The 22,873-nt window shown below is 43.9% G+C and overlaps 1 protein-coding gene across 2 annotated transcripts in view; it reads left to right on the top strand.

Moving 5' to 3' along the window:
- Positions 1 to 19,694: 19,694 nt before the first annotated feature.
- The window catches only part of RORA (RAR related orphan receptor A), a 779,268-nt gene continuing 776,089 nt past the window's right edge, over positions 19,695 to 22,873 (top strand). Inside the window, exon 1 of one of the 2 annotated variants that reach the window (XM_043918826.1) lies at positions 19,695 to 19,956. In XM_043918826.1, coding sequence (XP_043774761.1) covers positions 19,791 to 19,956 — 166 coding nt within the window. In that variant the 5' untranslated portion in view covers positions 19,695 to 19,790. The remainder of the gene's footprint in view (positions 19,957 to 22,873) is intronic. The other variant, XM_043918825.1, reaches the window with a different exon arrangement.

The following is a 22,873-nucleotide window of genomic DNA, read 5'->3' as shown; positions in this document are numbered from 1 at the left end:
CTGGATTAGATTTCTTTTATATATAGCAGAACTTAATCCTAAATGACATAGAAACATAGAAGAGAGCTTATGTTTCATTCACAGGACACAGCACTGGAGCTGGAACATAGTAAACGCTCAATAAGTGCTTGTAGGAGGCACATATGTCCATTTACAGGCAAGATAATAGTGATTCTGAGAATTTCAGGAGGTTGACATATATACATTTAGTATCTTTCACAATTGGGCATGTGACTTTGAGACTTTAAAGGAAATATTATATCCTCCCAGCCGTGTTTTGCACAATAATCACCTTTCATTGGCAACTCTTTAGAAGGCCCTCTTTTGTTTGACTTTTATTTTCTAAGAATGGGTGAATCTGGGAGTGCTTGCCACCATTTTGATACATTTTTCCCTTGGCTCATACTATAAATGGGGGATGGTGAGTTATCCAGAATAGAGCCCAGCCAAGCTCTGGCACTGTGGTGACAGCTCTTTGCTAGGTTTATGCACCTATTTAATTGCAGTTACATCCTTCTCCGTTCCCTGGGGGCCCATCTTTATGGAGAAATAGGCAGTTGGCCGAGGATGTTGGAAGTGAACATTCTTTGCTAATTATTTAATTTTCGTCTGGCACAAACTAAAGCCTCTTAAGTTTAGTGAGAAATGTAAGTCAATTACCTTCTTTTGCTACCAAGGAGCCTACCACTTAGAACTCAAACAAACACACAGCTCTATTTTTGCCCTTGTCCTCCACCTCAGCCAGTGAAACTGCTTTTTTCTTTTACCTGCTGTTCATGGAATAATGAGAGTGAGCATCTCCAGCTTTCTGCTGTAGATTTGAGGCATCCGTAAAAATGGAGGGTGGACAACAGTACTGGCATCTCACACCACCATTCTTGCATGTACTCACTCCTTCCTTTATTTCATCTCCAGTTTATCAAGCACTGGCTGGGAATATAATACCCACAATAACTCAGCAAGGAAGATGTCAGGAAAGTGGGACTTAGAGAGCTGAAGTTACTCACCCAGCCCCACACAGCTAACAAGTGGCAAAGTTAGGGTTTGCAGACAGTTTGCCTAGGTTCTGATGTTGGCCCCAGACCATGGTTATGTTACCTTTACTGTTAAGAAAGTCTTTACCTTCCTTCTTTTCTTAACATCTCCTATTCACCTTTCAACACACAGCACAGGTGCTGCTTTCTCAGAAAAAAGTGAAAGGGAAAGTGTTAATTGCTCAGTCATGTCCAACTCTTTGCAACCCCATGGACTGTAGCCCACCAGGCTCCTCTGTCCATGGGATTCCCCAGGCAAGAATACTGGAGTGGGTTGTCATCGCCTCTCCAGGGGATCTTCCCAACCCAGTGATTGAACCCGTATCTCCTATATTGCAGGCAAATTCTTTACCATCTGAGCCACCAAGGAACGTGATCCCTAATGCTAGCACGGAGGCTCTCTGTGCTCCTGCAACAATCAGCATGTTTATTTTAAACACTGCATTTACTGTGTGTCATAAATGTTTATATGGATTACCTACTTTAGTTCTCACAAGCCTTCTCAAGGAGGTTACTATGTCTGTGGGCAATTTCTGAAGAGGAAGCTTGAATAAACAGAACTAAGGGTGCAAATCCAGGTCTTTTTGATTCTGGAGCCTGTGCATCATGGTGTACTGTACTACAATGAACTTATTTCTTCAGATGTCCCTCACAACTCAACGTTCCTTAAGACCAGAGACAGTTTGTATTCACTCTGTGCTCTCAGCAGGTAGCTCAGGATGACACAGAACAAGCACTAACTCACCTGATTTAAATCTCCCTTCCTCTCTGCTGGCCCTTGACTGGGTTACTGTTGTAGGAGGTGGGAATTAATTTGTGGGAATAGACATAGTTCCCCCAAAAGTGCACATACCATAAAAAAGAGAGACCTATAGATTCATCTTCCTATGGCATATACATACTCACAACTTGGCTGAACCCTTCTCCAGGTACTCCTAGATATATGACCAAAAATATCTTTCAAGGAAGTTCTCACACAGGATTGCCTCCTATAGTCTGATCATTATTAGCTGGTTTACCAAATATTTCCAGTGCTTCCTTCTGAGAATGTGTTAGGATCTCCCTCCATTGCCCCCTGAGTAAGGCGAGCCCCTGTGACTTGCCCAGGTAGTATAGATGGAGAGCCACATGTTACTTCAGGTGAACGTTTGAAGGGCCCTGACCTGATTTCTCACTGGTCCAGTGACCAGCAGTATTTGAAATGGCATTATAAGGGGTAGCTTCTTACTTCTGACGGACAATGAACAATAGGATGAGCAAGACACAGTTCTTGGTTATTATAAGCTGTTAAGACTGGATAGTTGATTGTATTCACTGTATAACAGTCTATCCTGATGGAGATACTCTTGAAAGTCTTCAGTAAGTGGTTCTTGGCATTTTTATCTTACATTGAGGAATTAGAAAGAGTCATTAAGTTGAGGCCTAACCCCCAAAACTTTAGGCCTACGAGTTTAATGACAGTCATAAAGCTGCAGAAAGTTCTGATTCAGAGAGTATGCCAGTCGTCCTTTCTCATCACCACTGGAGGCAGAGAAGGGTGAAATGAGCCCAATCTGATAGGGTCTAAATTAGATGAGCAGAAATATTCTGAAGGTCAATGGGTGGAAAGATCTTCTGGAACCTCCTTCCTTGTGCTCTTTTGAAATTAACAAACATGACACCATTGCCTGAGACTGGGTGGTGACAGTGTGCTGGGAGGGTGGGGAGAAGCTGCTGCCCTTGAGGAGAGCCTTCTGGCTTTATGATTTCATATCTTCCATCTTGGCTGGTTAGAAGATTCATTTATACATTTAACCAGATTTTTCCCAGGGAGTAAATTCCCCCCCGAGATAAATTAAACACTTTTAGGGATACAGTCAGTCTGTGAGGCCACTCGGGTCCCATTTTGTGCTTTGCAGCAGCAATTTACCAAATGGTACCCTGGTGACTTGAGGAGTGATAGCGCATCTGTAACAGGGCTTCCTTCGCATCCAGGGATGCACTCTCAGAATTCTCCCTGAAATGCATGGACAGCCTAGGGTGGAAAATGGGAAGAGCAAGGCCCCCTGGTTGCTCTTCTGTTTCCATCACACTCTCATGCTGGGCTGCTGTGTCAGTTGGAAATAAGCCAAGGTGAATGAGTGAAGGAGGGAACTCAGCTGAGTATGTGCTGGTTAGAGACACCTCCCTGGGGATCATCTCTTCCTGAGGGGCCTGCTGTACTGCCCAGGACCCCAGATACCAAGGGTTTTTCCTGGACCATGGTCCCAGAGAGATGTCGATGCTTTTGTCCTACCTTCTCTCCAGCGCCCATCAGCATATAACCCTGTTACTTTTCCTTCTTTGAGGATATGAAATTCATTTATTCATTCATTCAACAGTTACCCACTACTTACTATATTCAGCATAAAATCTTAGCTAATTGCACAGTTTCCTGATTGAGATGGATCTGGGTTTAAATCTTGGCTCTACTACATATTAGCCTCCTGTCTCTATGCCTCACTTTGAAGTGAAAGTCACTCAGTTTTGTCCAACTCTTTGTGACCCCACAGACTATACAGCCCATGGAATTCTCCAAGCCACAATACTGGAGTGGGTAGCCTTTCCTTTCTCCAGGGGATCGTCCCAACCCAGGGATCAAACCCAGGTCTCCTGCATTGCAGGAGGATTCTTTAGCAGCTGAGTCACAAAGGAAGTCCAAGAATACTGGAGTGGGTAGCCTGGCCCTTCTCCAGCGGATCTTCCTGAGCCAGGAATCGAACCAGGGTCTCCTGCTTTGCAGGTAGATTCTTTACCAACTGAGCTATCAGGGAACTTTACCCATCTGTAAAATAGGGGTAATAAAATTGCTGCCTTCAGGGCATTACAGTAAGGATTAAGTGAATAAATTTATGTAAAAGGTTTAATAGTGTTGAGCACAGAATAAATATTAATTCTTCTTACTTACCATCTTACCAGTTATTACCAGTATGTGCCAAGCTCCCCTGGTGGCTCAGTGGTAAAGAATCTGCCTGCCAATGCAGGAAACATGGGTTCAATCCCTGGATCAAGAAGATGCCCTGGAGAAGGAAATAGCAACTCACTCCAGTATTCTTGCTGGGAAATACCATGGACAGAGGAGCCTGGCAGTCTATAGTCCCTGGGGTTGCTGAAAGTTGGATATGACTGAATGATTAAACAATACCTATATGTGCCAGGCACTGAAGTACTAGGGATATAAATATAATAAGAACCTGGTTCTTACACTCAAGACACTCACAGTCTAGCGCTGTGCTTCTTGAAGTGTGGTCTGGGACCGCCAGCAGCAGCATCGCCTGGGAACTTGTTAGATAGATGAATTCTCAGACCTCCACCCAGACTTACTGAATCAGAAACTCTAGAGCCCAACAGTCTGTTTTAACAAGCCCTCCAGAGAATTCTGACCCTCACTCAGTGTGAGGGCCTCTGCTTTATATTAGAGGAGTACAGGTATCTTATATCTCCAGAGTACTTAAACTATAGAAAATGTTGTTACATGCTTTTCATGTAACAGTCCTATGAGGAGCAATGGTCATTTCCCCCATTTCCAATTGAGGAGTGGAAGGTTCTGTAGCAGAAATAGCTGGCTCACTAAGCATTTGTGCTTGAGTATCCCTCCCTCAGGAGTTGTGACCTTCCAACAATTTAGAATGACTCTCATTTAGCCTTAGCCAGTTCTGGTACTCCCATTCCCTTTTTCAGTGGTTGGTTTAGGAATGGGCTTGTGATTCAGTCTAGCCAAGAGTCATGAGTGAAAATCTATTCAGAAGTTTCTGGGGGTTGTTCTCTCTTTAAACAAACAAACAAACAAAAAACTCAGAGGACACGATGGCTCTCTTCTCCCAACTGGATATGATTCCTGGAGTAGTCATATTGTCATTAAGAGGTAGGTTGCCTGAGGCTCAAGTTGACATTCAGAAAATGCAGAGTTGGGAGATGGAAAAGCCCTTCTTGATACCACTGAGGGTGGAATTAGCCAAGCCCAGGACCATCCTATCATAAAACCTCTTGTATTATGATACATTTTTATTCTTAAGACATTTCAAGTGTGTTTTCCAGGTTTTGAAACGGAACACAACATGAAGGACCAGAGCAGGAAATAGTGGGATGTTGGGAATTGTAGGGAGGGAGATGCCACCACTCCCCCATCTACTCCCTACCTCACCCTCCTCCAGTCCTTCTCCTTCCCCTTCCCCTCAAGCAATTTGTCCAGGAAATCTGAACCATTCTAGTGGGCAGTGAAGGGAAGTCTGCTGTCATCTAAAGTTGGAAAGGGGGTCAGGGTTGTCACACATCAGCTCTGCCACCCATGTGTTGTATGATCTTGATCATGTTACTTATCTTCTCTCTGTGCTTCAGTTTCCTCAAGTATTACAGGGAATGATAGCAGTAGCTATTCATTGCATCATTATCTGAGAAATATGTATAAAGTACAGCAAGTCTGTTTAAAGAACTTCAAGGCTTAGTGCTCAGTAGCTCTTAGTTGTATAATAATATCCAATATGTGCTGATGAGGTGGATGGGGTGATGATCAAGAAGAAAGACTGGAATCTGGACCCAGATTTTTGAGTTCTTGTTTATGTCAATGAATCCACCCATCTTCCCCCTTTTCTTCTTCATTTCCCCTAGCTCAATATTTAAGGTTGGTTTTTATTTTTCATTTTATTACTGTTTGCATTAGAAAGAAAAGATCGTGTAAAGAACATGGGCATTGCAATTAAACAGACCTAGACTAAGAGTCTGTGCTTACTGAATATTAACTATGGAGCTTCTGGTCAACCCCTCTAAGAATCAGGGCTAAATTTCTCTGGAAAACAGGGATTCTATCACCCAGTTGTTGGCACTGTGATAACATAAGAGATACTCCTTGTATGGTTCAAAACATGTTGACTTTTCCCTGAAGCCACAGCCTAGCACGCATGCAGGAAAGGAGTCCAAGTTGCAACTGTGCCTTCTCTGGGACACCCCTGAGATTGAAGAGTGGCTCTATTTGCCCAAATGGGCCACGTTCAAATTAACTCAAATCCAGTGTGATCATTTGGTTAAAGCTGAGGCTGTCTGCTGACCTTATAGAATCCTATGGTTAATGTGTGGTTGACAATGAATGTAAAATATTGACCCCATTTGGGGCCACACTCATTGGGATCACATTGTGACCCATCTTAAAGGCTCTGTCTGCCCTCAAAGATCCTTCTTGCTCACAGTGAAACCCATGGTGCTCTCAAGTGACCTGTCAGCCAAATGAGAACTTGTCAGCCAGTAAAGTCTGACTTGTTGAACATGGGCCCATGAGGCAGCCTGGGGCAAAGGGGAAGGGGTGCTAAATGGGGAGATAGAGGTCCTGGGTCCTTCTTGCCTTTGACCACCAACTCTGTGAGTGACTTTGGCCAAGTCCACACTGACCTCTCTAGTTTCCTTGCTGACAATTAAGAACTCATCCTGTTCTCTGGGTCCACAGTGTTATTTCTCCATTTGATGAACTTCCTTAGCACCAGAACATTCCACCAGTAACATCTTCCATATTGAACATCTGCTTGTTTCTATCTCTTGTAACATAGCTCCCTCCAACACTGTGTCTTTTGTAGTGCCAAGAATTCTTTAAGCAATTAAATTAAATTGCAGAGGGCCCTTGGATATCATCTAGTTCATCCAATGAGAAAACTGAAACCCAGAGATGTTGAGCAACTTCTCCAAAGCCACACAGACTTTTGGCAGCTGTTTTGACTCCTACCTTCATCCTCCTGCAGTGACAGAGTGGTTTGTGCATGATGATGTATACTTTTGTGTCATTATCCTCACGGAATAAGTGTGAAAGGTAACAGCTGGTAGACCCAAGGCTTTATTTTCTTTATTATGACAACATGTCCCTGGGAAGAAAATATTTGTGGATCTAACTTTTGGATGTGAAGTAAGTGTCAAATTGAAATGTTATTGACTCTATAGTGCTTCCTACTCTGATAAATGTATCCAATATGTTTCCAGTGACTCATCTCCAGGGCGGATGTATCTTTTTTTTCTTCCTTGACACTGACATTTTTGTAGTTTAACACAGCACTCCCCACCCCAAATCTGCACATGCATCTGCAATTAGCCACAGCATTATGGAATTTCGTCCAAAAATTAATAATTTGATTGGTTATTCAAAATCTCAAGTATCTTGACAGCCAGCATTCAATTGAGGGGGAAAATAATATGCAAACCAATGATTTATCTTCTTTTTCCAACAAATGAGCCCATCTATGAGCCAGACAACATATTGAGAAATTATGGGAGGATGCTTTGCTTGATCACTGTTTCTAGATGATCTCTGAAAGATATGAAGAGTTTTCTAAAACTCAGGTTGGTCCTTAAAATATTAGCTTTCTTACACACAGTAAAAGAAAAAAAATTCAGGAAGGGGAGTACATTGCCATATTTTTATTTTCAGAGTGTCATAAAGAGGTTTAGAAAGATCCCAAAATGAAAACTGTGAAATAAAATTAGTGATGAAATAAATGACATGAGTGCTTTAAGAGTAAATATACGCTGAGACCCTTAAGTGGCTAAAACTCTGCTGGGAAGAAGCATAGTTTACAGAAGAGTAAACCTGCTGCTTTTAATTAGCCCCAGGTATCCTCTTTCCAAAATATATGGCAGAAAACAACTCCCTTAGAACAGATCTTTATAAGATCAGTTATAGGGTCCTTTATAACTTCCATGCATTTATAGAACTTTGAATGCCAGAAGGCACAAGAAGAAAGAAAGGAACAAAGAGAAGAGGGAGTGAGGGAGGTAGGGAGGAAGGAAGAGAGGAAGAAAGAAAGAAAATGTAAAACTCTCAATGTACATACATACTGAAAATATGAACATATATGAAAAGTGGGCTTCCCTCGTGGCTCAGATGGTAAAGAATATGCTTGCACTACAGGAAACGCAGGTTCAATCCCTGGGTCTGGAAGATCCGCTGAAGAAGAGAATGGCAACCCACTCCAGTATTCTTGCCTGGAGAATTCCATGGATAGAGGAGCCTGGTGGGCTACAGTCCATGGGGTCGCAAAGAGTCAGACATGACTGAGCGACTAACACACACACACAGACAGACACAGACACATGTAAAGCAAAATGTGTGTGTTATCTACGGAAGCATCCTATGCCTTGAGACTGTACATCCTACCTTCTGATAAGAGCAGGATTCTATACACCTATACACAACTTCTCCAGAAATACAGACATTAACAACTAGCACCCACACCAGTGTTTTCACTTTAATGATAGCTAAGTGACAAACAGACTCATGAGCAATTCATTAGAATTCAATGCTAAGAAAATCTCTGTGATACCTTTTTATGAATTTGACCTGAGGCTGCTCACTGGAGGGAACAGAAATTGCATCTGATACAATAATGTGCTTTAACTGTAAAAAGTTCTTAAAAGACAGGGAGTTCCCAAAATGAATAGGAAAGTGACCTCTCCAAAACAGTGGTCAAATTTTTTTCATTTGTTTTATTGATAGTATTTGGTTTAACACCAGTGTTCTCAGACTTGGCTGAGCAGAGTGGGCTGTTCTTTAGAGTCACCTGGGGAGCTTTTACCACTCCCAGCCTGAGCTGCTCCCCAAACCTATTAAATCAGAATCTCTGAGGATGGGACCCAGGCAGAAGTAATTTTTAAAATTCCCAAGTGATTACAGTGTCCAGCCAAGCTTGAGAACTTCTAGTCTACAGATAAGCCATCTCTGATGATTGAATTATTGGCCCCAGTTGTTCAGTCTCCTACAGTAAGTAGTGCTATACATTTCAGATCCTTGCCCTCGCCTCTTGGTGGGCTGAGGGTACTTCTTCACCCCTTGACTTTGGATTTGGTCATATGACTTGTTTTAGCCAATGGGCTGTTAGCCCATGTGATGCATGCATGTTAGACCTATGCTCGGTTGGGAGGCTTGGTCTCCTGTGCCCTTGCCTTTGAGCAGAGCAGGTCTCAGTCAACCATTGTCCCAAGAGCAATGAGAGATGTGTAGAACAAACCTAAACCCAGTCAGCCACCAGAAGCCAAGGCCAGTTGAACCCCGACATGACTGCAGACATAAGAAGGAGAAAGAAATGTTTGTGTCTGTAAGCCACTGATTTGCAGGGTGCTTTGTTATCCGGCATTGTTGTGAAGTAACAGATATATGTACAATTGAAAAAATTATTTAGTGAGATGGCTAACTAAATTTGGGGGGCAACTACATTTCTTTTGACATGAAATAGAGGATCAACTTAGAACTATTTTTAAAGGAAAGTTTGATCCATAATATCTACTATGATGTAGCTTTTTGGAACAGTGCTCCTGTCTTTGTCACCCTTCTGATCTGTTAAGCAGAAAATATTTCCTGCTGATTTCTTGCTTAGTTTCACACAGGCTCTCCATCTAAACATCTATCTTCACCAGGACAGAACTGGCATTCTGAATCATCAGTACCCCAGGCTACTTTAACAGGTTTTTATTCCCCCCCCCCTTTTTCTTTTTAATTTTAAAATTTAAGCTCTACCCAAGTTTTTGTGGAAAAATGGGGGAAAAAACCCTCTCTGTATAACTATGACCAACATAATGAGCCTGGTATAGATTTAGCTATGGTAAGATTCCTTATGGGGAGCAGGTAGGGGATTCTGTGGTTGTATTGGAGACATAGGCCAAGTTAAGCCCACAGAGGCATGGATGTATTCTCTCACAAGAAGAGCCCTTCTTTAGAATTCATAGTTATTTATGCATGTGCATTTACCAGTTAGGTGGTCTTTGTTTATATATTTTGGAGATTAATTATTTGTTAGTCACATCATTTGCAAATGTCTTCTCCCATTCTGTGGGTTTCCTTTGCTATGCAAAAGCTTTTGAGTGTAGAAAATTCCTACTTCTAACAAATTTCCAGGTGATGATGATGCTGCTGGCCTGGGGACCACCCTTCGAGAACCACTGACTGGAATGCACAGTATGTATCTTTGAGATATATTCTGTTTGGGACATTGCCTTGTACAGAAAAAGATTCTTACATAGTTCCTCAATGGAAAAATACCTGTATATAACATTGAGTAGGTCCACCTGGAGAACAAAAATGTAGTCAGCGGTTTCAATTCTCCTTGCAAAAAGTTCATCTATTCCCACAACCACTTCCTAAATGTGTATTTTTAGTCCTGGCTCCAGGAAAAATAACATGGAAAGCTCCTTTTTCAAAGAAGCCTTCCTTGATTTCTCCAACAGGGGACATTGTCTCTTTCTTTAAAATCCTAGCACTTGATCTGAACCTGTCCCATGGCATTTAATGCTACATAGCTTAGAATTCAGGTGCTGACTGACTTGTCTTGGTTTCTCATAGAGGATATAAAATCTACCTGATTCATCTTAGAATCTCTTACAGCATCTTTCTGTAGTGGGTGTAAAATAAGTATTTATGGCACCTAAAACCTATTAGTGGCTATCCATGTGAAGGTAGCTCAGCAGTTCAAAAGATTAAAACTTGAAATGAAAGGCCTGCACCATCCTTGCCTTGGTGCACCATCCTCCACCATCACTACAATGACCACTAGCTACATATGGCTATTTCAATTTAATTGGCATAAAATAAAATAAAAAAATCCACTTCCAATCTACAGTAATCAAGACAGTGTGGTATTGGTGAAAGAATAGACAAGCAGACCAAGAGAACATAACAGAGAGCCCAGAAAAAGACCCACATAAATTAAGTCAACTGATTTTTAAAAGAGGAGTAAAGACAATACACTGGAGAAAACAGAGTCTTTTTAATAAATGGTGCTTGAACATTTGGACATTTACATGCAAAAATAGAACCTAGACACAGACCTTACAACCTTTCATAAACATTAACTCAAAATGCATCATATTCCTAAATGCATCACACAAAACTATAAAATTCTTAGAAGGTATCAAAGGAGAAAATCTAGATGACCTTGGACACAGTGATAACTTTTTAGATATACCATCACAAGTATGATCCATGAAAGGAAGAATTGATAAACTGGATTTTATTAAAATTAATACTGAAAGATAGTGTCAAGAGAATGAGAAGACTAGCCATAGACTGGGAGGAAATACAGTATTTTTAAAAGACATATCTGATAAGAATGGTATTTAAAATATACAAATAACTTAAAAATCAACAGCAAGAAAACAAACAGCCCACTTAAAAATGGGCAAAAGATCTGAACTGATGCCTCATTAAAGAAAGTATACAGATGGCAAATAAGCATATGAAAAGATGCTCTACATCATATGTCATTAGGGACATGCAAAGTAAAACAACAAGATACCACTACAAGCCTCTTAGAATGGTCAAACTCCAGAATACCAAATACTGGAGAGGGTATAGAGAAACAAGAACTCGAATTCATTGCTGGTGGAAATGTAAAATGGTGTAACACTTTGGGAGACACTCTGGTAATTCCTTACAAAATTCAACATACTCATACCATGCATGCATATTCAGTTGATTCAGTCGTGTCCGACTCTGTGCAGCCCTGTGGACTGTAGCCTGCCAGGTTCCTCTGTCCATGGGATTCTCCAGGCAAGAATAGTAGAGTGGGTTGCCATTCCCTCCTCCAGGGAATCTTCCTTACCCAGGGATTGAACTCACAGAGTCTCCCACATCTTCTGCATGGCAGGTTAATTCTTTACTTCTCAGCCACTCGGGAAGTCCCACTCTTACCATATGGCCCAGCAGTTGGGCCCCTTGGTATTTACACAAAGGAACTGAAAACTCAAGTCCAAGCAAAAATGTCCATGTGAATGTTGAAAGCAGCTTTATTCATAATTGCCAAGACTTGGAAGAAACCAAAATGTCCTTCAGTTGGTGAATGGATAAATGAAAGTGACAGTCACTCAGTCATGTCCAACTCTTTGTGACCCCATGGACTATACAGTCCATGGAATCTTCCAGCCCAGAATACTGGAGTGGGTAGCCTTTCCCTTCTCCAGGGGATCTTCCCAACCTAGGGATTGAACTGGGGTCTCCTGCATTGCAGGCGGATTCTTTACCAACTGAGCTATGAGGGAAGCCCGTGATATATCCAGACATGGAATGCTATTCGATGCTAAAAAGACATCAGCTGTTAAACCATGAAATCACATGGAAGAAACTTAAATGCATATTACCAAGTGATAGAAGCCCATCTGAAAAGGCTACATACCCTGTGACATTTTGGAAAAGGCAAAACTATGGAGACAATAAAAAGATCAATAGTTACTAGAGGTTGGGAGGAGAGAAGGATGAATAATAAGTGGAGCACAGAGGATTTTTAGGGCAGTGAAACTACTCTGTATACTATAATGGTGGATACATATCATTAGACATTTGTCAAAACCCATGGAGTGTACAACACTAATGTAAACTAAGGACTCTGGGTGATAGTGATTTGTCAATATAAAAGTTCATTGATTATAACAAATGTACCACTCTGGTGGGGGATGTTATTGTGGGAGAGGCAGTGAGTGTGTGGGAGCAAGAAGTATATGGAAAATCTCTGTACTTCTTGCTTAATTTTGCTGATCCTAAAACTTCTCTGAAAAAAATAATCTATTTGAAAGGAAAAAAAATATTAGTTCACATTAACCATGTCTCAAGTGCTCAATAGTCACATGTGGCTAGTGCCAATCATATTGGGTAACACAAATACAGTTCTACTGGAAGGACTCCGCTAAGAATTCCCAAGTCACTTTCATCTATCTTATCTGACCCTCACCAACTCTGCTTTAAGTAGTCAAAAAAAAAAGGTAATCAAATTCATTTTATAGAAAGAAAGATGGATCTTTAGAGAAGTTAAATAAATTGCTTCATGGCAAAGTAGAGGAGCCCAATCTATAAAGTATATATGAACCATAAAAGGGTATTTAGAATCTAATATTAAATAGGTATTCAATAAATTGTACTCCTATATTTGTTGATATATTCACAGCTTCTTTATAAAAAAACAAAAATACCTCATCCACTCAGTCAACAAATACTGCAATTACCAATGTGCCAGACACAGAGCTCAGCACTGAGAATGTTCCAGGCAACAAGTGAGCCACAACGCCTGCCTTACAGTCTAGGCTTCTTTCCCCTCATGTTTTCCAAAGCCAGTCAAAGAGAGTAGTGAGCTCAATACCAGTGGGCTCACGGTGGTTCTTTCTCAAACACTGACCCAATACATCACCTCACCTCACCCCACCCAGGGGAAGCTTAGGTGTTTCAGGTTGGAAACGTCAGACTGCAGGACACCTGTTCTTAGGTTCCCTGGCAATTGCATGTGGTCAAGTACCTTTTTTTCTTATCAAAGTCCACAGCCTCAGTCTCAGAAGCGAGCAAAGGGAACATTAGCTGCTCAGGGCAGAACCCTTACTATTTCATTCCCTGAGGGAGATTATTAGCTCTTTTTGCGGTGGTCTCTAGGGCAGCTAGAGCCTTCTCATTGAATGCCAGTTAGTTTTGGTGAGCACATTACTTTCGCTGTAAAACACACTAGTTTTGCTTCTGTTTTGCTTAGCACTCAGCTTAATGCCCTGTGAAAAGCAGGAGCACAATTAACATTTTGTAAAATGACAAGATGGATGCTAACTCTTGACCCAATGGTACCCTCAGATGAAACCTAGCAATTAGTCTAGTTAAATCATTAGAATGCCTACTATGTACCGTATGTTAATATATTCCATACCACCCCTGCCCAGTAGATATATAATGTGAACCACATAGTAATTTTATGTTTTTAGTATGTTTTTAAAAGTTAAAATAGATGAAATAATTTAAATAATATACTTTATTAAACCCAGTATATCCAAACTATTGTGATTTCAACATGCAATCAATATAAAATTATTAATGAGACACTATATTTTTTGTATTCAGTTCAGTCACTCAGTCATGTCCGACTCTTTGAGACCTCATGGACTGCAGCATTCCAGGCTTCCCTGTCCATCAGCAACTCCCCGAGCTTGCTCAAACTCACGTCTATCAAGTCAGTGATGCCATCCAACCATCTCATCTTCTGTCATCCCCTTCTCCTACTGCCTTCAATATTTCAAGCACCAGGGTCTTTTCCAATGAGTTAGCTCTTGGCATCAGATGGCCAAAGTATTAGAGCTTCAGCTTCAGCATCAGTCCTTCCAATGAATATTCAGGACTGATTTCCTTTAGGATTAACTGATTGGATCACCTTGCAGTCCAAGGGACGCTCAAGAGTCTTCTCCAACACCACAGTTCAAAAGAATCAATTCTTTGGCCCTCAGCTTTCTTTATAGCTCAACTCTCACATCGATACATGACTACTGGAAAAACCGTAGTTTTGACTAGATGTACCTTTGTTGGCAAAGTAATGAATGTCTCTGCTTTTTAATATCCTGTCTAGGTTGATCATAGCTTTTCTTCCAAAGAGCAAGCGTCTTTTAATTTCAAGGCTGCCGTCACCATCTGCAGTGATTTTGGAGCCCAAGAAAATAGTCTGTCCCTGTTTCCATTGTTTCCCCATCTATTTGCCATGAAGTGATGGGACCAGATCCTATGATCTTAGTTTTTTGAATGTTTGTACTGTCTCCAAAATCCAATGTAGATTTGTAACATTTATCATATATTACAATTTGAATTAGCCGCATTTCAAGTTCTCAATACCCACATGCAGCCAGTGGTTACTGCATTGAATAGTGAAGTTTTATATAGCTTTTTAAATTAAAGATGTGTAATCAGGGCTTCCCTGGTGGCTCAGATGGTAATCTGCTTGTGATGTAGGAGACCTGGGTTCGATCCCTGGGTTGGGAAAATCCTCTGGAGAAGGGAATGACTACCTACTCCAGTATGCTGGCCTGGAGAATTCCATGGACAGAGGAGCCTGGTGAGCTACAGTCCATGGGGTCACAAAGAGTTGGACATGACTGAGTGACTAACACTAAAAAGAATAATAGCAACATTTTGAGTGGCAAGCATTTTGGAAGGATTTAGAAGGATTGTCTTATCTAACACTCCTAATAACCCTCATCTATAGCTGAGGAAATATCATCATAAAAATGGTGAGTGACATCCTTGTCCACAGTGCTAGTACATGGCAGAGTTGGGTCTTGAATTCAGGTAATCAGAGGATTTCACATCCATAACAGGATGGATTAACTGGGTGGTCTTGAGCAAGTCACTTCCCTGCATTTTGGTTTCCTCTTGTACAAAAGAGGAAGAGAGGTGGAAAGGATTATCCAGAGTGGGTGTTGCAGGCCTTCATCTTCCTTTTTATTTGCAAGCATCTGACAAGACTGGCTCTCCTCTTCCCCTCTAAGGGGACTTGAGATTTACATTGTTCCTTCTCCAGGTTGAACAAAGGGGTCTTCTTAATCTGGACTTTTCTAGTTGGGATGACTCTGACTATAAACCTACAAACCTTGCAGCAGGATGGGGGAGCCCCTACAATCAATGCCGAAGAGCTGCTACATTTTCTTTTGACTTTCTTCTATTTTGAGCATCATGTCCAGCTTCAGTTTCTTGATGCTTTGCTGAAAGGAAGGAAACTTGTTGCCTGGGCACTTGGTTTTAATTTTCTGTCTCCTTTGTTCTTAGGCATGTTGTAGAAAGCTCCCCTCTCCCAAGGAAATTCTATATATTACCATAATTTTCCTTCTCTTTCTCTCCAAGAAACGCAAAGAAAATAACTGTCAACAATTTTTTTGCATATATAAATTTTAACAGCCCATACATGTCAACTAATCTTTTACCCAGGAAAGAAAGGCTTATTTCAAGTGATTGAAAGTTGAAACACTTAGGTTTTCATTCATGTTGTGTAATGGAATCACTGTGTGGACACGCTCCCTTATGATTAAGACAATTTCTCAAATCCACTAACTCTAATGTGTGCCTACTGTGTGCAAGGGTAAACCCCTGTTTTCTAGGAATGGCTCTTCCACCAGGGAGGGTAAGGCAGATGTTCAACCAGCCACAGAACAAGGTAGACCAGGTGCCTTAAGAGGGGTGCAAAGTACTAAGTTCAAATATATAGTTTGGAGTAAATAAAAGTTGTATAGAAGAGTCCCCTCATGGACAAAGGCATGACAATCCACTCTGGAATCGACATTTTGGTTAACCCAATAGAACAGACCTTTAAAGAAATGTAGGGATTCAGTTAACAGAGAAGGCAGAAAGGACATTTCAGGAGAAGTTGTTTTGTTGCTGTTGTTTAGTCTCTAAGTCATGTCTGACTCTTTGTGACCCACTAGGCTCCTCTCTCCATGGAATTTTCCAGGCAAGAATGCTGGAGTGGGTTGCCATTCCCTTTTCCAAGGGATCTTCCAGACCAAGGGATTGAACCTGCATCTCCTGCACTGGCAGGCAGTTTCTTTACCACTGAGCCACCAAGGAAGCGGCAGAAGCAAATGTCTCTGCATGTATCCTGCATCACAAGTAGAAGGAGAGGGAAGTGGCACATGGCCTGGTCTGAGAATTACACATGGATTGCAGGAAGTATGTAAGGATGCTAGGCAGTTTCGCAGACTCCTGGTACCAGCATCCTGCTCCTAGAACACCACCCAAGGGAGACAGCGTTCATCAATCACAGCCCACACCTTCTCAACTGACCTCAGGAGTGCCTCATGAGATGAGATCAATTTGCCATCCCTGGTGCAGGGATAAGTGAGGTAGAATACCTTGTTGACTAGTCAGTGGTTAATTGGATAGGCAATAGGGAGCCATTAAAGCCTTGCAAGCAGGGGAGTGACATGGTGGGAAATGAGTGCTGTAGTTCAGGATAATGAACTTGGCAATGCTTTCTGGGATGGATTAGAATAGTTATAAGAATGAAGGCCAGTTATTTGGAAGGTTATGGTTTAGGCAAGCTATAATGTCTGGAACTGGAGTGATAATGGTAGCTAAAGATAGGAAGGGCAGATAGCACAGAGTTAGAATTGAAAGCACCTGGCAAGTCTGCTGGGCTGTGGAAAGTGAAGGGCAGAAGTGAGAGAGGGGAGTCATAGCCAACTCTCCAGGTTCCCCGTAATGACCTTGGAATAAGAAAAACATAGAGTCATCATGGTGGGGGGAGCCTGTGATTGAAACGGAGGTAGGGGAGTTCCGGTGAGTTTGGTGAGGGCAAGAGGAGTCTGCAAAGAATGGGTTTTAGGCTTCTCTCTTCTACAAAGCATAGATTTTTCTAAGCCATTGCCTCAACTCAGTAGTGCAAAGTAAAATAACCATTTTTAAGCAAACAGTACTGCCCTTTCTCAATGAACAGAATCTAAGGAAAGCTGCCATCTTTCCAAATATTTGGAAAATTGGAAAGCCTTAATTAGTAATCAGGGAAGGGACATGAGGGAAGGAAAGAAATATATTCCTAATCACTGCTTCCCCAATCCAAGTAATTTACACTTTAGTAACAATGATTGACAGTCAAGTAATGTATCTAACTCACTTTTATTTTTCCCTTGAGGAAAGCACTTGAGTTCCCAATTGTTTTAAATTGCAGAAGCAGTAATTGTTTTAGGAAGGCAGGAGAAGCGGCTTTTGGGAGCTGCAGTTTACCGCTGAGGGGAATATGGACTCTATCTTTAACTAAGGTCACTAGGGCCATATTCAGGACAGTCTTTCCTGGGTAAACAGATACTAATCTAGTCAAAGAAGAATAGCAAAGGAATCAATTAAAGGCCCAAGGCAACAGATTTCACCCAAAATGTTAATAAGCTGCTACTGGTAGCTAAAATGAGCCATAGATATTTTCTAAGCTGCTTGCATCCCAAATATAATCATCAGTGAAATTTAATAGGAAAAGTTTTTTTTTCCTCCCAAATATTTAAAAATCAATATGGGGCCATGCATGTGTTTTGACATACTTATTGTCCCAGAGGAACGTGTTCATTAAACTATGCACTTTGATATATTTGTTTACTTAGAAAAGTCAAATGTGACAAGCTGGGTCAAGCGAATCAAGAACTTTCTTAACAGGCTAATGCTAACCTGTTATAAAAGGTGTGAACGCTGCTCTGGAAATCTGTGCTTTGATGTATTGGGAAACCCACACATCTGATTTGGGGGGCAGGGAGAAGGCAATCGTGGCATTGTTTGTAGGCGCCAACAGACAGGCAAAAGCCAGGGTTCCTTGCAGAGACTGGATTAAGGTATCAAAACTGTTCACATCTCATTTACATCACTCCGAAGAGTGGACCACAGGTTTTGCTGATTAACACACAGACCATGGCAAATAGCATTGTGTATCTGAAATCAGACCAAGATCAGTAACGGTAACACAAACCATGTGTGAAGTTGGGCATATGGAGGTTCCTCTTAGGCTATTATCTAACTAGGTTTTTTTTTTTTCTCTTATTTTTGAAAAGTCTTTTTTTCCAAACCAGGAAGTTAGCAAAAAGCAAAATGTTCCCTGATTCCCTCCCCACCCCACCCCCTAAATACACATATTTATGCCATCTTCTGGTATATAACAATATTTTTTGTTGTCAAAATTTGCAAATCTTCTGAAAGAAAGGTGGGGGTATGTGTTAAAAGTGTACTGATTTCATCATTGTCTCTGCAGGCAATAGGAAATGGTAGATTGAGTTCTGAGACAAGAAAATCAAGCTACTACCACCTGAATATTTTCCACTCGTCCAATGTGTACTGTTCCTTCATACTGGAGTTTGGGATCAAAGTAACACTGCTGCAGTTCTTTGCCACCCTTGGGTTTCATTCAGCACCTACTATGTGCTGGGGAATTTCAGTGAAAGCTGGGTGTGCAGAATGATGCCTACAATGATGTGACTTATTAAAAGCTGTTAATTATCTGAATGTTATCATCCAGATGTTATTAACGCCTCTCTAGTATATCTTTTATGGATGAGACTGTACATTTAATAGCAGTAGTACCATGGGAATTGACAATTAGCAGCTACGCATGAGCGAGATGCAGTGTGGCATATTTCATCCAGCTTAGATAGCCATCGACCAAACAGGCCAAAGTTTTCTCCAGTAGAAATTGCCCTGCCAAGTGGTTTCTGGACCCTTCTCGGAGAAAACAGCGAAGAAGCTGAAAGCGACCTCTTCCAACCATACCAGAAATTGGCTCTCCGTGGCAATTCTAAACTGACACAGTTACATCAAAGCGATACGGGAAACCCACTGGACGTCCCATCCCAAAGTAAGAAGTGCCACACCCTCAGTTCTCCCACCCTCTGCCTTTCTGGGGATGTCAGCGCAGGTCGAATTCCTTTTCAGTATCTCCTCAGTCCTGGACTGGGCTGGCGGGGAGCTACCTGCGAGTCCCCAACGTGGATAACCGGATTTGTCTCTTCCCAGGCTGGCTGCTGATGGGGACGAGTTCTGCTCCCGAGAGAGTCCCAGAAGTAGGTACAGAATCAATCTCACCAATCTTAATTGCTGTCCCTGGGCCGAGGAAAGGGGAGGATTGGGGCACCGGAGGCTCTCCCTTCCTCCTCCACTCTTTTCCCCACCTCCCAAAATTGGCAGCCAGTCCTCGCCTCTCGGTCTGGGGTCTGGAGGGTGGGGAATGTGGGTGTGGGGGCCGGCTGGAGAAGCTCTCGCTAGCGCTGCCTGTGGCCAGACCCGCCTCCCATCCCCTCTCGGGCGCACACTCACGTCCACCCAGACACACTCCGCGCACTCCCTTGCGCTCTCGCTCGCCCGCCCGCCGCCGCCTGCTCTCTCCCTTTTGCTCTCCCCGGTCTCCTTCTCCCTTTTTTTTTTTTTTTTTTTTGGTACCATAGAGTTGCTCTGAAAACAGAAGATAGAGGGAGTCTCGGAGCTCGCCATCTCCAGCGATCTCTACATTGGGAAAAAACATGGAGTCAGCTCCGGCAGCCCCCGACCCCGCCGCCAGCGAGCCGGGCAGCAGCGGCTCGGACGCGGCCGCCGGCTCCAGGGAGACCCCGCTGAACCAGGAATCCGCCCGCAAGAGCGAGCCGCCCGCCCCGGTGCGCAGACAGAGCTATTCCAGCACCAGCAGAGGTAGGAGGCTGTGAGAGGGGCTGAGGAGGGGGCGGCGGGAGCCCCGGCGCGGAGCGGGGGGCGGCCGGGAGCGGGCGCCTGGGGCGCGGGGTCGGGGGCCGCGCGCGAGCCGGCCGCGGCGCCCCGAGCTCGGAGCACCCCCTTCCCCTCCCCCCTCCGCCCCCCAGAAATGTTGCAAACTTTTGCAGCCCGTTCTCGGGTTGCGGGAGGAGAGGGGGGCGGGGGAGGCGGCAGGAGGGTTGACAGCCGGCGGGCTCACCCCCTGGCTTTGATTTTTTTCTGCAAGGAGAGGAAGAAAGCCGCGTTGCTCAAATTAAATACTCTCCCCCAAAATACGGAGGACCGGAGAGTGGGGGCCCGGGAAAGAAACTTTTAAAGCGGCAGTGTCCTTTTAAGAAGGGGGAAAAAAAATCCTTTTGATGGCCATCCTCCTCCCCTTTTACCTTTTCTCCTCTTGACAGTTTCGGCCCGGGCAGCCTGCGACGTGGTGGGTTTTCGGCCCCCCGCAGAGGTGAAAGGGGCGTTAGAAGTGAGAGATCGGGGCAGCACCCCCCCGGGGGGTGGAAAGGGAGCGCTTCTGGACTTGGGGCGGGGGAGCGTCGTGGGTACCTTCCCTGGAGCACAGCCATGGATTTGGGATTTGGAGATAGGGCTGGGGGAAGCGGGGTGCGGGCGTGTGAGGTGCTCGCTAAGTTGTCTGGCGGGCGCGGCGAGGGGAGGAGCGCAAGTTTGCAGACCCGGGGTTCGCAGCCCGGCGCCCAGGCTGGCGGGGGGCGTGTGCGCGTCAGCGCGCCCGGGGCGGCGGCGGCGGTCCTGTGGGGCGCTCCACGCGCATTCGGAGTGAGCGTCTGCAAAGGCAAACAAGCAGAAAAAGAAAGATCGCAAGGCACCCAAACTTATTTCTGCCCTGGGAAATCCTTCCCTCGCTAAGCGTTTCTTCAAGAACCTGGGAATGGTCAGTGCGAGTTGAATGCTTGTTAGATAGTGCGATCGATGTCCCCCACCCCGCCCCGGGCAATTTTTCACACACTTCATTTGTAGGATCTGTGTGCGTGTGTTTGTGTTTGTTGGGGGGGGGGGTGGGGGGCGGCTCCATGACCCCTCCTTGCTCTTTTTTCTAATTAAAGTGGAGTATTGGCAAAAGCTCACCCTCTTTCCTCTTTCTTAAAGGTATGGGAACCTGATGTGCGGTTTTTCTCGGGGGGTGGGGTATTATTTGAAAACGCCCAGAGTTTATAAAGAACAGGAGGAAGCTACGGCTTTAATTACTGTTGTAAATAATGTATAAATCACGCCTGTCACTCTGGAGGAAGCCAGCTCGCACGAGCCGCCCAGGGCTGGGGGACAGAGAAGATCTCCAACCCTGGCTTGGGCACTGGCCCAGCGGGCCCCCTCCTCTTGCCACTCAGCTTCAGGCAGAGATGGGGAGAGCTGGGAGAGGCAAGTGGGGGCCCCAGAGCCCTCCTTTCCTCTCATGTTAGAGTTGGAGGTAGGAATATGGCTGATCATGTGCTGGCTGTTTTACAGTATTCCCCCCCGCCCCCCCGCCCCACCTTAGCCACACCCCCTGTCCAGGCGCTTTCCCATTCACGGAATTCGAGTACAGTAAAAGCCATCAGGATGACACACGCTAAAAACATTTAATTAAAGGCGATTTCGGAAGAGCGAACACATCAAACCGCGATTTAAGGGAGAGGGAGGGGGCAGCGAGGGTCGGGAGTACAGGAAGGGGGGGTGGGGCGGGGGGCCGGGACCTGCCGCTAGCTCTGCGAGTTTGTGTGTAGAGAGCTTTTGGCTGCAAAGAGTATATTTAGACCTGAGACGGTGGATTTGGAATGCGAGCGGGTTATGTAACAGGGTTAATCAGAAACACTGGAGAAAATCCCCTTCATGTGTTTCTGAGGCTTTTTTTTTTTTTTGGAAGAGGGGGACATAGTATGTAGGAAGCCGCACTAATTTCTGGTTTGTGCTGCCACCCCCTCTGTCTTAGCCATCCCCCTCCCGTGTGTTATTAGCATCTTCAGGTGTCATTCTTGCCAGAAGGTGTTCTTGCAAGAGATCAGGGTGGCAGGCTGCAGAACCGACTAGCAAATCCGTAACTTGCTGTTCTTGCAAATTATATAACCGATGGGGCTTTCTCCGTACCACCAGCCCCGGAGGCTCAGCAACAAGGGAAGAGGGACAAAGTGCAGATAGGATGCATCTTGTGCAACTGACCTGCTGACCCACATCCCCTTGCCCCCTAGTGGGCCACCCCCAACTCCCTCCTCTTTGAACCCACCTCTTGTCCATCCCTCCAGAGAGTTAATGGGGGGAGGGAGAGGAGGTAAGGCCCAAACACTCAACTCACATCCTGCACGCAGGCACTCGGTTATATAACAGTCTGAATGGAAAAGGAAGGTCAGAGATGGAGGCATCCTTTAGCTAACACAGCAGTAGTAATAGCTTCCAGAAATTATGTGCATTTGCAGACTTTAACCTCAGATGTACCGTCTGCTCCTCGGGGGTACCAATCTTTGTGCATGTGAGCTAGGGAGAAAAAGAGGGAATGTGTAAGTATGCTCAGTAGATGAGAGTGATTTGAAAATGGGAAATGTTTGGGTTTTCAGATGATGTAATGGAATTGGCAGAATATGCAAGTCGGCTCCCAGAGTGTAAGCAGCAAGAAAATTGGAGCTGGCATCCAGTATTAATGTTGCATAAATTACAATATCGGAAAGAAATTAACCTACACACTAGGTGATTACGCCTTTTTAATACTTAAAGCATACAGGCACACAACGCAAAAGGAAAAGCAAACACCATCACCTTAAAATCAGCATTTTCAACCTCTAGGAGGGTTGAGTGGAGTCCTTGGCCTTGGGTGAAGAGAGCCACTATCTGATCTGGGGGATGCTTTCTGGGGAGGTAGCAGGGT

Source organism: Cervus elaphus, chromosome 12 (genome assembly GCF_910594005.1).
Source record: "Cervus elaphus chromosome 12, mCerEla1.1, whole genome shotgun sequence".
Taxonomy (NCBI): domain Eukaryota; kingdom Metazoa; phylum Chordata; class Mammalia; order Artiodactyla; family Cervidae; genus Cervus; species Cervus elaphus.
Note: the sequence above shows the minus strand (reverse complement) of the source record. Positions and strands in the feature narration are given on the sequence as shown.